A 14,482-nucleotide genomic window follows, 5' to 3' on the forward strand; every position below is an offset into this window, starting at 1 on the left:
TTTGGAACTTTTATATCCTATCCCATCATTATCTTGCAAGAGTTCTTTTGAAATCATGGGGACCCGGATCCGTCGGATTACGTTCACTGAATTTGGGCGTACGGTACGTTACTTCATTTAGTGCTTATTCCATCTAAAGTCTGGTTCCATCGCATACAGTTCCTGGGGGACAACAGGCTCCCCCACCACTCGCCAAACCGAATGCTCGTCGAGCTGACATTCCCAAATGGACCCCCACCCAATTTCCTCCGTCCTTCTCGGCCCTCCAATCAATGTGCTTAAAGCTCAGGCAGTGGCGTAGGCTGAGCACCTAATTCCTTTAGACGGAATCCGGATTCGCTTATAAAAGATGCACTGTGATCACACTGACACGAGATCGACGTCTCCAGTGGCGTCGTCGGTGAAGGATTTCGAGGTGCTGGGTCACTACAAGGAGACGGGCTCGTTCAGGAGCTGGGCGCAGAAGACTGCGGAGAGCTACCAGCTCCAGCTTGCTCTGGCACTTCGCCTCTCCGCCCAGGCTGCCCGTGCCGATGATCCCAATTTCTTGGAGTTCAAATCCGGCGACCGGGGAACTCCGTTGCCTTCTGCTTCTGCTGAGGCTATGTCTCATCGATTCTGGGTATTTCATTTCTTGCTTGCTTGTGAGGTCGCTTCTTTTTTGTAAGTGAATAACGTACGTAATAGTTAGGGAGGTATTTTGTAGAGGTAAATTGTAATTTTGGCCTGGTTTGATGTTTGAATGAAAATCCGATCGCACAAACTTAATTAAGACGGCATTTACTTGCTTGAATGTCATGGCTCTGATTTCTATTCTGATGTGTACCAGGTGAATGGCTGTTTGTCGTACTTTGACAGAATTCCGGATGGTTTTTACCTTATCCATGGGATGGATCCATATGCGTGGACTCTAAGTACTGATGAGCAGAACAGTGGTCGCGTCCCATCGTTTGAATCGTTGAAGGCTGTTGACCCCCGTGACGATATGTCAATCAATGTGGTTTTGATCGATAAATCTAGAGATCCTGGTTTGAAGGAACTGCAGAATAGGCTACTCATTCTTTCTGGTGGCTGGATTCCCATAGAAGACATGGCTGATCAGCTTGCAATCATTGTTTGTAATCAATTGGGGTGGGCTTCATACTACTCTTTGATTTTAAATGTTAAATTGGAATCTTGTTTTCTTTGAAAAAATTTCTGTTGTCGTTACAAGGGGTGCGGCTTCTACAGAAGAAAAATTGGGTGCACGCTGGGGGGAGAGTTTTGAAGTTCTGAAAGACTGCCGAGGCTCTGTCATACTACCAATTGGAAGCTTATCAGTAGGCCTCTGTGTCCATCGTGCGTTACTGTTTAAAGTAATCCTCGCAACCTTAATGCAGTTTGATGTACTCTTCAACAATTTGATTTTGTTTCATTATAGCAATGTGTGTATATATATTATATATATATATATTTTTTATTATAAAAAGATTGATACGTACCCTCGAGCTTTTTATCTCGTACCCTTCTGTTACGAAAAACGATGTTGACATAAATACTTTTCTTGACTATTATTTTGATGATCATCGAAAATATTTCTCATTTTGGCATTCTGCAGATATCTGCAAAAAGGTCTTAGAGGATTACGCTGCACACTAATTGTAATTTTGGCAGGTGCTAGCGGACATGGTTAACCTACCATGCCGAATTGCGAAGGGCTGCAAATACTGTAGAAGGGATGTATCTGCCTCCTGCCTTGTGCAATTTAGCCCTGAAAGGTATGTTGTGTTAGTCTTATATTTCAATAAATGATAGTAGCATGAACTATTTAAACCAATAAGCAAGGCAACATAAGCCAACTACCAAAGTTTATATGTTGTAGTAAGAAGGAATGGAAAGAAACCACAACTTGTGAAAAGATTTAAGAATTTTAATATCTGCAGGAAACTGGGTATAATCGATTGGAAATAAACTGAAATGCAAAATCCAATAATGAGGAATAATCTATTTAAAAATTTATATCATGTAAATGCATTAGTAAAGGACTAACAATTAAGATGGAGGACTTTGGAGCAATCTATTTAAAAATTTATATCATGTAAATGCATTAGCAAAGGACTAACAATTAAGATGGAGGAGTTTGGAGCTTGGAGTAACGAGTACAAAAATACTGGTATTCACAAGAATAAAAGACTTAGTAACTGGACAAACAGTGGATATTTCACGCAGAATTATTCTAGGAAAATACGAGAATAAAGAAGTCTTCAGGACTTGATGGTTTTTTATTTGAGCTTGTAGTTTTGCGTGTAGCCAGATGAGTGGAGAAAAGCATTCAAGTACCTTAAAATAAGAAAAAAATTGAATTGACATTTATTTTTCCAGGGAATATTTGGTTGATTTGATTGGGATGCCGGGAGCATTAAGCCAGCCAGATTCCTCGCTCAATGGTACATCCTCCATCTTGGTCTCTTCACCGTTATGTCATCCAAGATTTAAACAAGTCGGGGCAGAGAACTCCAGTATGCTAGCCAAACTGTATTTTTCCGATTGCCAGCCACTTCATCTTCAATTTGACGATGCTTCTTCGGGTAATTCTATGTGCATGTACCATTGCATCATGCTTTTCTGATTTAGTTATCATTGACTATTTTTGCTTTAATTCACTTGCATTAATACAGATAATTTTTGCTTGAATTCAGAGTACATATACACATATCAACCAGTCGCTAAGTATTATTATTAGTTGTCTGCCTTTGAACACAGTTCCTCTGGAAATCTGGTTGTTCCCCACATCGAAGTTTGTAGTTTTCAACTAGTCAACTCATCCGTGCAAGGGGTGATGTGCAATTTGTTGTAAAGTCAAAGTAGTAGTAAGATTAAGTATGGTGATTTGTCAATAAGATTTGATGAGTTGAACAATTACTATTATCCTATTTAGTCATTTTCTAAGATATTAAAGGTAAATAAATATATCAAACAAAAAAATAGACAGTCCTTTGTCTGAAATGGTGTTGGACATGTATGTTCACCCCAACAAAATGCTATATATACATGAAATGCTTGCACATAACGAATGATGAAATAAATGACACCGTGGTGATCTTTTAACTAATCTTAAAATGTTGTTGTCTCCATTATGACAGATACTGCTTTCAATGAAGATGACAAAACTGGCCCAAAGGTCTCTGGTCATTTGAGTGACTTTGACAGAAAAAATATTGTATGCACTTCAAGTGAATACCATGATTGTCAATCAGTTACTTCAAGTATACTTAATCTTGATGAAGAGGACTTGGTTATCCCATGGAGTGAACTTGTTCTAAAGGAGAAAATTGGAAAAGGTACATGCTATTTCTGACATTGCTTGATGTTGTTAATTATAAAGCTTTCCCATTCTGTTCATGCATGTCATGTATATATTTTGGGGCTGCTCATGATGATTATTGATTTTCAGGTTCTTTTGGAACTGTTTATTATGCTAGCTGGCGCAGTTCGGTAAGCATTTTTTTTCCCTTTATGATTTATCTCTTTATTTTTAATCTTTTGGTGGATGTTATCTTGTAATAAGCAGTTTTTTAATGACTTTCGGTTATGAAGTTCTTTCGGATTTGTGGCTAGTGGAGTATGTAGTTTCTGTGTTATTTTCTTCCTTGAAGATTGAATAGTTTTGAGTCTGTTTTTATAATCACGTGACCTATTTGTCTATCATTTGTAGGATCAGATCATAATCCATGGTTGCAAAGCGAAACCTATTAGTAGTTTAAGGAGCAAATTGAAACTTCGTAGTTTAGGGTGCCAAGTGAAAAGACATTGGCAGTTTGGGGGGTCTAAAATATAATTATTTTTTTATTAAGGTAAATAATCTGAATTTAGGTTGGTATGCACGGTATAGCAAGTGAAGATGAACCCTTCTCTCTACAGGTAAAACAAGATTTTATTAAGAAAGAAGGGTGTAACCCAGAACACAGTGAGTATACAAGATATACACCCAACCATCAAAATGAATATCTCCAAATATCCCTAAAAATAGGGAAAAAAAAATTGTACTTTTGAGGAAACCATTGGAAAAATAAAAATGGTCAAGTTCTAAGTAACTGCTTTAGTGTTGACTCCTTTAAGCAAAAAAAGTAATCCCACATTTGCAGACCAACTTCATTGTTTTTTATCTCACATTTTTTTGATAAATTGGTCCTTAAGGTTTTATGTCTAGGGTTTCATAAAGATTTTCTTGTTATTTTAAGTGTGGCTGGACTATTGGGCACTGTGATCCCTGAGTATATAGTCAGTTGTCAATCTTTCTAGCAGTCATAGTACAAAACCTCCTTGATCTATAGTCCCGTATTTCTGGTTCTGCTGCCTCCTTCACTGTATTAGGAGAAACATGTTAATAATTATCACTTGAGCTTCATATTTGGAGCGGTGGCGCATTTCCAATATGCTACTTAACCCCCCTCCTGCAGTGTGCTTTTGTGGAGTTAGTTGTTTATAGGCAGTTTTGATAGTTTGATTAACTTCTTGTCACGTCACGATTTAAGTGCCACCAAGATATCCATTTTGCTAGTACTAAGGTTGGAATCGCAGGATGTTGCGGTCAAAATTCTTATTGAACAAGATTTCCATGCAGAGCGCTTCAAGGAATTTTTAAGAGAGGTAAAATGCGTAGCTCTAAATTTTTTGGTATTAATATGATTGGGTATTTATTGTTTCTGGTTTTTAATATCTTTCATTTTTATTTCACTGCATTACTTTTACTTGCTAGGTTGCAACCATGAAACGTTTACGACATCCAAATATTGTTCTCTTCATGGGTGCTGTTACTCAGCCCCCAAACTTGTCCATAGTTACTGAATACTTATCAAGGTATCAAGATTCCCTGAAATGATCTGCTTCTACATCCTTTAATTTTTTTACATATCAATAGCGATTCATTCTACGAAATAAGTTTCATATGTCACTGAACAGAATATTTGCTTTGCTTTTCAGAGGTAGCTTGTATACGCTTTTGAAAATGCCTGATGCTGGAGTGATATTGGATGAGAAGCGTAGAATAAATATGGCTTATGATGTGGTATGCCTTTGTGAAGTCAAGATAGTATTCTATTTTAGTTTGCAGGGTCAGCTTAAGTGGTAAGGGTCTTGGTCTTGGGAGAATGCTCCCCCATGTCTAAGGTGCAACTAATCTGTTTGATGTGGGCATGTTACACGGGTTCGGAGTTTAATCAGTTAAAAGACATGGTTTGCACGGTTTTTGGAGTTTCTTTTTATCAGGAAAAAAAAAAAGTTTGCAAGGGTCAACTGAGGGAATTAATTGTTGGTGAAGATTTCATATCATTTTCACACCAGACATTAGTTTATAAATTTCTTTGGGTTTAGCTATTTATGGATGTGTACAGGCAAAGGGGATGAATTATCTTCATCAACTTAGACCTCCTATTGTCCATCGAGATCTGAAGTCTTCAAACCTTTTGGTGGATGCGGCATATACAGTAAAGGTAACTGTCAAATACTATTTGTGCTGGTCCCTGGATGTTGAAAATTCGTTTTTCCCTGTAAGTGTGCATTCTTAGTTGCTTGTTTCTTTTGACTAATGTGCTACAATGGCGTTCAAAATGGCTCCATGAACCTCATGAATAGTCATGCTGGGTACAATAATGATCAACACATACTTTTGCATATATATACACACACACACACAAATATATTGTTGGAGAGATGGGCTGAAATAATTTGTATTTGTATTTTTTGACATACTTGATCGTCTAGGTTTGTGACTTTGGCGTTTCCCGCTCGAAGGCAAACACTTTTCTTTCATCCAAAACAGCTGCAGGGACTGTAAGTTCTCTACAAACTTTAAAATTTGTTAATAATCTCATTCCAGTAATCTTCTATTTTTGAAGAAAGCATTAAGTAGTTGCAGATACTAAACTAACTCATGTTACGTCTTTGTATTAGCCTGAGTGGATGGCACCAGAAGTTCTCCGTAATGAGCCATCTGATGAGAAGTCTGATATTTACAGCTTTGGTGTAATCTTGTGGGAACTTGTGACCCTGCAACAGCCTTGGAGAAATTTAACTGCACCACAGGTTGTTTGTCAATTAACTATCTGCAAATCAATGATTTGTAAAGCTATAGAAAAAACTGGGTCTCTACATGTGTGCACTTGATCAATGATACAAGAAAGGTCTTTGAAGAAGAATATAACAAAAGTTTAGCCGTATAAGAACAACATCGACGGGTGGAAAATATTTTATAAGTGGTGAAGGGTATTGGTTATTGAATATATCTCTTAACTAAAGAGTATTTGACTGGCACTGTCTAAAACTGGTCTGTTCCTAGAACTAGCAGTGAGATGGCTGCCACGGAAGTGCTAGATATGATGAGTAATATTTTCTCAAGGCTGTTTGAATTCAAATACAAGGACCACATTGACCATTTTATGACATATTAATATGACAAGCTGCTTCCCAAGACACATTCACAACATGATAAAATACTTCTACCAGGATGGCTTAAATTTTCATTAGGTTTAATGGCTTTAGTTATGCATGCTGTTAATTCTTAGTCCACTGGAGGTCTTTATGGATCAATTCTTAGTTAAATTTACTTTCTCAAAATGATTCAACAAAAGAAAATAGTCTATTTCTTTTTTCTCAACTTAATCTTTAAATTCTAAGCTCTAGATTTGTAAATCATCTTTAGAATTTATTGATTTCATATGTAGCGTAGGGGAACTTTCCAATATATGTGACTCATTTTGTTGTTAAGGTTTAGCTTAACAAATATGATTTATCCTGAAACACCTTAACAAATATAATTTATCCTCGTTTCAGGTTGTTGGAGCTGTTGGTTTTAAGGGTGAAAGGCTCGAGATTCCAAACACTGTAAATCGTGAAGTGGCTGCCTTGATTGAGGCCTGCTGGGTGAGGTAAGTCGACAATAATGGATTACACTCCTTAGAATCTTAACTCTAGGGCCTAGAGTGGGTCAATATTCTCTAGGTCTTAGAGCTCAGGAAGAAAGTTGAAGATAACAATTGTTAGGTGAAATTATTCACTATTTCTCTCAGAAATGGAGTGGGGTTCATGTCTGTGAAACCCTGGTCCGCATAGGGTAATAAACTCACACAATTTTGCATTGCTCTCTCTCTCTCTCTCTCTCTCTCTCTCTCTCTCTCTCTCTCTCCTCCCTAATGCTATGCTGGATGATACTGCAGTGAAACCCGGAAACGCCCTTCATTCTCGCAAATTATGAAATCTTTGCAGCAAATTCTCATAAATTCCAAACTTCAGCGAGCTCGTGCACACATTCCATGATTTGTCAAGAGGGCTGGAACACCAGTAAGATATGTATATACGTTCATGCATGCGCGTCGTTGCCCTTTTGATGCTCTCTCTCATAGTAGCCGGAATTCTTGTTGTGCTAATCGTTCAGGGTCCCTGCCCCAGAAGGCTCTCATGGAAAAATAGGTTTGTTACTGATCTCAGTTTCTATTTTCTAGGAAGACAATGCCTACTTTAAAAGGGAAGCATAGCTTGGAATTCCTGCTCTCTCATCCGGGGGCATTCTGACTTAACCCAAAATGAAAAAAAAAAAAAAAAAAAATCGATGAGTTCGTCAGAGTGAAATCAAAGAACTAACCAAAATCGACTGCCATGGTTTGCTAGTTTTTGGTCTTGGACTTTTCAAAAGCTAATTTGATGTTTGAACCCAAAAGCCCCAAATGGCAATCATCAGAACCCTATTGTTTGATGGGAAGACCTTTGATGCTGAAACTCGTTCACTGCACCAGTTGAGTGAAAAATATTTTGTTGCTGACCTGGCATCTGTCTCTCGATTATATTTTTCTTTTTATTTTTTATTTTTATAGGCGTCTCCCAAGATATTGATTATCCCTACTACTCAGACATGAAACGTGTTCTTTGCTTCTGCGATACTTCTGTACTTACCGGTGTATGTAAAATCTATTGTTCGAGCTTCATCAAGATACTGGAAATTGTTTCAGTGAACGCTTTTGTCTCTATTATGCCTGCCGAACCGAACCGATCTTATAACAGACAATGTCTGGTTAGCGGAACCAGCATTAAGAAATGAGAATGTCTGCTCCTATTCTTTGCAAATAGCATTTCTATCTTTTTGTTTGGTCACAAAAAGGAAATTATCGGCGTATAATACAATTGATGTGTAAAGTACATTATTACCATTATTTAAATATATATATATTTTTTTAATAAATAATCAAGAAATTTTATTAGACAAAAGTCAAGACTCATGTACATAAATAGTGAGTATACATGAGAATTATGGATTTGATTAGTAAGATTTAAATTTAAAGATTTTTCTTACAAATTAAATTATGCTACGTAAGCATTTTGTCAGATGTGTTATTTACGTGTTGATAATTTTAATTGCATCTCAATTGCTTTTCAGTTCAACGTGTAACAACATTTAATTTTTTTAGCAAAATAGGTAGACGGAATCAAATGCACTAATAGATACACTTATTCGGTCACCGTAGCATCATCTTTTTTTTTTTTAATTTTTTTCGTTGGGTGATAACAAAAATTCTTGTATCCATAATTTTTTAGTATACGGATCTCCAAAACATATTTAGGCTTGATTTGGTTTCACAAAATTTTGAAACTATTTTATTCAATCTCATTTTATCTCAACATCTAAATATTAATTATTTAAATACAAATATTTTTTAATTTTTAATTTTTTTTTCAATTAATCAATACCTAATCATTACAACTTTTTCAAAATTTTAAATAAAAACACAAAAAACAATTCAATTTTTTTCAAATACCAAAACAAAAATTTTATAATATTTTTATTTCATTTTTTTCTCTAATTTTTCAAAATCCTATAAAACTTTAAACTTAAATAATTTTGCTACCATTTAAAAATTTCTAGGACATTACTATGGCTACAGAGAATTTCAACCTCTACCATCAGTCGAAGGTTTTTTTTTTTTTTTAATATTTTTTTTACTTTTTTTTCATCATTTTTTCACTATTTAAATATTTTTAAAAAAAAAAAATCATATATTCATTTAAAAACTCTTACTTAATCAGTAAGTAAAAAAAAAAATTAAAAAAAATCTATAGAGGATTTCGGTATAAATCCTCTGTGAAAATAGAGTTTTCCAAATTTCTAATCTTATTTCATTTATTTGTATAACCAAAACTTCGAGAATTTGAGTAAAGCTCTCAATAATCCCAAAACTTCCGTAAAGATGAGAAGGAGCATGGACTAACACATTCAGAACCCATTAAAAATAAAAATATAGACCCACAACTTTTGCTATCTTAAGGTCCAAATCACAAGGGATTATGGGCAACTTGACTTTGCCCATCAAAAGAACCAAGGCCCAAAGAGATCAGATCCCTTCAACCTAAAATAAACACAGCGAGTGGAAAAGGATAAGACTGCACATGAGTTACATAACGAGTTGTGAAATTGGCAGGTAAGGTGGTTATAAGTTGTAACTTATGAGAGCTTTCAACTCATGGACATTCCAACCATTCTTATAAGGTGAGGTTTGGATAGTAAGATGAAATGAATTAATTTAGATGAAAGTTAAATTATTTATTATATTTTGTGTGAAGATTTAAAACAGTTATAATGATAAAATGAGATGATTAAAACCATGTTTATATCTAAACCTAGCTAGCTTAAAAGAAACGACGCTACTATTGAGAAAAGTCACTGAACTTTTGTACCATAGTGTTAAAAGTATTTTATTTTTTTTACAGCATGTTTTTGTGTTTTTTTTCTAAAAAATAAAAAATACAATATTAAAAAATAAATAAACACAAATGCTAAAAAAAAAAAAAAATCACATTTTGATAAGAAAAATTCATAGACTCCCTCGATGAGTCTATCATTTTCCTAAAAGAAAATCTACATATAATCCCGTACGTGAATAATAGTCTTATTGCTGCTCTCAGCCTCTCATCTTAATTAATAAGGGGCTTATGTGACATCATTTAGTTTAAAAGAGACATTTTAAAATTTAAATTTTATAAATCAAATGCATGCTACGAGTAGAGATGAATATACAGTAACTCCATATAAAAACCTCTTGAGATAACGAGCTTTCTAATAAAAGAGCTCGTAACAGCTTTCTAGCTAGTTGCCCTTGGCCGGAGAATGGATATTTGAGTCACTGAGTGGATCGGTAACATGGGATTCATTCTTAATCCTGTCGCTCTAAATCACGACTAGTTGTAGAGGAGAGGGGGGATTGATCAGAGGGATTATACTAATTTTTCCTTCAAAAAAAAAAAAAAAATGCTGGAGGGGACCCTCTCGTTACTGTCAGTAAAGGAATGAACAGAGTACACCAAAAGATTCAAAAAAAATTCGAGGACTATAAACAATGTGACAAACTTCATATCGATTCATTCGGAAAATGGAGAGCTAGGAGACAATTTCGTACATAGACACCTCTTTTTGAACACGATATCTTGTAATGATGCCTTCAAAAAGATCCCAAAACCTTTTCTTTCTTTCTTTTTTCTTCGATCTTCATTTTTTCCCCTCTCTCTCTCTTCTGTGTGTGTGTGCCTTTAAGAAAATCATCAACCTATTCCCACAAACAAATACATCAACAAATGCTTGGGGGTGGGGTCCCATCCCCATCTACCAAAACCGTCCGTACCAAAAAAAAAAAAGGGTTGATGAGAAAGCTAGGGTTATGATTTACAGCTGGTGTGATTTTGGATCCCACTGATCTTTCCCTTTTAGGCAAGGACAAACCCACCCACCCTGGCCTCCAATCTCTATAGTTTTGGTTTTCGACTTTCCCACAGCCAGCTTCATCTGTGGCCAGGTTAGACATTGGCGATCATTTATCCATGTCATCATGGACGTCCAGCTTGCTTAATTTTAGGCTCGGCTAGCTGGATGAACATTAATACGGCTCGGCTGATGATGATCATCAGACCCGTGAGTAGTAGTACTGGTTGCATGACAAGTTGGATGGTGGGATAAGCAGCGTCTGATGTAAGTAATCAGAACTGATTGCATGTGTCTGAGATTCTTTCTTTCTTTCTTTTCAATCAGAGAGATTGAGGGTGCATCACTGCATGCATGCATGGGATGGCCGGTGGGTGAAGGATTAATTAGTTCTATGGCAGTAGTAGTACTAGTACTACTGAGCAAGAAAAAAAATTGGCTAGTCCTGGCGTCATCATCGTGCATGGGAATAATGTACATGTTATGGGACCACTCTCTTTCCCTGCTACCATAATTGAAAGATGATACAACAAATCTTCTTGGGGTCTTGATCTGATCATAAAGTCATCTATCTGCACTAGGGAAAAAGAAAAACAGGTCTTCTTTTGGGAGTAAAACTTACTGTCCTGATTGTTTGGTGGAATATTGATGTGAGGTTAGTAATTCTATCAAGTATGGCTATGAACCGACTGAGACCATACATATAGTACTACCACTCATGTTTCATGAAAATTTACTTATTGTAGGTATGGTGTCAATCTCGCTCAACTTTATATATATTTGATATCAAACCTCATTCATATATTTTTTGTTTTTTTAAAGAAGACAACGGTATGTCAATTTTATTTATAGGCCTCACTTATAACGGATGAATATTGTGACTACAGCCAGAACAACTGGGGGTTACAAATAATCATAAAAATCCAACCCAGATATTAAAATCAGGCTAAACATTACACCAAGATAACGAAAAAGTAAAACCTTAATAAGATGGAGCAGAGCAAAACAAAGAAAAACTACTTGCATACAGAAACTAAACAACTTAGTTAAAGTAAAAACAGGACAAAGTAAGAGGACATCAAACCTATGGAAAGTTTCTATTTGAGCCGAATGACCTGTAATCCAGCTTGATCTATTCGAACAGCTCCCGAGATGCTACTTCCATCAACATTAAGTTTAGCATATTCTTGAGCTTGTCGCATCCATTTCAAAATCTGAGTCATAGGCATTCCATTAATCCAAGTTGTTTCAAAATCGCATCTTCTGAGCACTTGATAAAATGTTGTGAAGGACTTGAGATAAGAAAGTTTTGACTTTAAAACACACTTGCTCCCTATTTTCAAAGATCCCCTTCATGTGAGCTAATTTATAACATCTGTAGAGTCACACAAACCAATTGATTAAAGAAGGAAGGATACCAATCAATACCGCTTGAGAAACCTCATTCATAACAGGAATAATTAGAAGGGTATATATATGTGATAATCAGGTACTTATAATATAATAATGTATTAATAATAATATTAAAAGTTACAAACAGTGAGGTTAGAGGATCCTAGCTAACAATAACCGAATTAAGCAATTACAGAGCAAGAATTAAAAAAATAAATAAAAATACAGTTCGGAAAATAACTTCTACAAGTAGAGCTAGTCCCTTGTTTAATTTTGGCTTTGATGCTAAGTAAGAGAGATCACCTCAAAGGTGATTTTCTAGGCATTTCAGTGTTGAAACGATACGTTTAGTGGGATATGTAATAGACCGTTTCAAAGCAATCGTTGTTGACTTCCTCTTCCATGTTTTAAATAAGAGTAATGCTATAAAATATACTTATATTCCCTTTCATCATATTATATAAGTAATTAGATATTCATTACTCCAGCTCCGATCTATTTTTATTTTTCTAAAGAAAAATTCGAAAGTTGATATTGGACAATGATACCTAATCATATTAGCTAGGTAAGTGTAGGATGAAGCTGTAATAATTCAAAGAAGGTTGAAACAGGGCCGGTTGGGAAGGTTGGCCTCCATCCTCCCGGCGGTAAGTTTCTGATATTTTTTTCCTAAGAGATTCGTACGTGTTAAGTGGGAGCTCTGGGGTCACAAAGAAAGTACATATAGCATTAATGTTCACTCAACAAAAGCCATACTAAAGCATGAAGTCTTTGTCTTTGTAGATTTAAAATTTGAAGGAATGTAAATGTGAATGTAAATGTTATCGCTGCTGCGTGTTCTTCAGAAGTCTCCTCGGCAAAGGGTTAAAAAGGCGACAAGGGTAATAAATTACTTTGTCCTTTGTATGGGAAGCGTTCATATACCTGCTGTGTACGTACCTAAAACTAGGTCAAGCTCATGTTCATCTCCTCCCGGACCTCCCCCACAAAAAGAGGAAAATAATGTGGAAGTTCAGCCGATGATCAATTGTTTAAGAGCAATGTTACCTTGCAATTTTAGAAGACAGAAATGTTTTGGGTCTCAAGTGTTTTTTAACAATTAAGTAAATTTTTTTAAGTAATATTATGAATATTTTTTTAAAAAAAATATTTAAGAATATAAAAAAATAAATATATTTTTTTAGAAAAAAACTATATTCATTCAGAATTCGGGCTATATCCTTCGAATGTTGCACCGCTTTCTTTTTTTTAAAAAAAGAATAATACCTCATATTCATTCAAATCATAACAGGATGAATACAATGAAGAATTTTCTCCAAAATAATGCCCTCCTCAGAGAGTTTCAAAGCATCCCGTGCAAGATTATGAGCCAAAGAATTACAAGATCTAGGAATAAAATTGACAGATCAGCTAGACATCTTCGAAAGTAACTCCTTTATATCCTTCACAATCATACCAGCTGAATTCCAACTCTCTTGACTGCTTTGGATATCCTTAACATCATGTTGCACTGCTTTTTAGAATATATAAGTTACATGTATCTTTTAAAAAAAAAAATTAAATTTATTATTAAAATTAGTCTTTTATATATATTTTATATTATTTTTCATATTTAAAGTTCTTATACATATTAAGACCGAATAAAGATATTTATCTCCACGATAATTTAGAAAATTGGTACACGTACGATTTTAGCAGGCCACTGATGAATATTAATATATTAATAATAAGGTCAAAAAGTCCCGATCATCATGACAAGATCTATAATTACTTGGTAAATATTATAATGATCTCGTACGTGACTGAATATGTTCCCTGAAAAGTACTGAAGGAGATTATTCAACTACGTACGTACATTATTACTTGGTCGATTTTCTGTTTTTTATAATCGAGTTTAAGTACTTATAATTACTTTGTGCCTGTTATATGTTTTAACTGATCATCATGTTTAATTATATGATGAAATATAGCATATATATGCATAATATATTATTCTAAATACACAGGAGTGATCTATCTAAGGGAAGTGTTTATTGAAAGCTAACTTGTGCTCTGCTTTTCATCTTGAGAAATACTTGAGATCCCGATAATAGATTTTGACATTATTTTTGATTTAGTGATTAAGTAAGTATTTTTTTTATTAATATTTTAATTTTTTTAAATATTTAAGAATATTTTAAAAATACATAAAAAAAATAAAACCAACAGATTTACACTTGTCACGAGGCCACCGGTGGGCCACTCTCCATGTACAGCTAGCTAGCCTTATTTTATCCGGATTTAGAATATTATAATAATATTAAACCTCTAAGGCTCTATTCTAATTAACAAGCAAGTAACATTTTATAACTATTAATAATATATATATAT

The 14,482-nt window shown here is 34.9% G+C and overlaps 1 protein-coding gene across 4 annotated transcripts; it reads left to right on the forward strand.

Moving 5' to 3' along the window:
• Positions 1 to 118: 118 nt before the first annotated feature.
• On the forward strand, positions 119 to 8,097 carry LOC122291595 (serine/threonine-protein kinase CTR1-like). 4 transcript variants are annotated; one of them, XR_006236714.1, is made up of 17 exons: positions 119 to 622; positions 830 to 1,131; positions 1,214 to 1,355; positions 1,654 to 1,757; positions 2,362 to 2,567; positions 3,123 to 3,320; positions 3,434 to 3,474; positions 4,561 to 4,629; positions 4,739 to 4,839; positions 4,963 to 5,047; positions 5,373 to 5,471; positions 5,743 to 5,811; positions 5,932 to 6,063; positions 6,811 to 6,905; positions 7,194 to 7,317; positions 7,412 to 7,446; positions 7,848 to 8,097. XR_006236714.1 is itself a non-coding variant. In XM_043099398.1 (16 exons), the coding sequence occupies exons 1-15, from the start codon at positions 350 to 352 to the stop codon at positions 7,291 to 7,293; spliced, it is 2,016 nt and encodes a 671-aa protein (XP_042955332.1). In that variant the 5' UTR covers positions 119 to 349; the 3' UTR covers positions 7,294 to 7,317; positions 7,412 to 8,097. The 4 variants fall into 4 exon arrangements, 2 of the variants coding, with proteins under 2 accessions (XP_042955332.1, XP_042955331.1); XM_043099398.1 differs by having other exon boundaries at positions 7,412 to 8,097; XR_006236713.1 differs by having other exon boundaries at positions 120 to 622; positions 7,194 to 7,446.
• Positions 8,098 to 14,482: the final 6,385 nt, after the last annotated feature.

The sequence above is a fragment of the Carya illinoinensis genome, chromosome 13 (assembly GCF_018687715.1).
Source record: "Carya illinoinensis cultivar Pawnee chromosome 13, C.illinoinensisPawnee_v1, whole genome shotgun sequence".
NCBI classification, from domain to species: domain Eukaryota; kingdom Viridiplantae; phylum Streptophyta; class Magnoliopsida; order Fagales; family Juglandaceae; genus Carya; species Carya illinoinensis.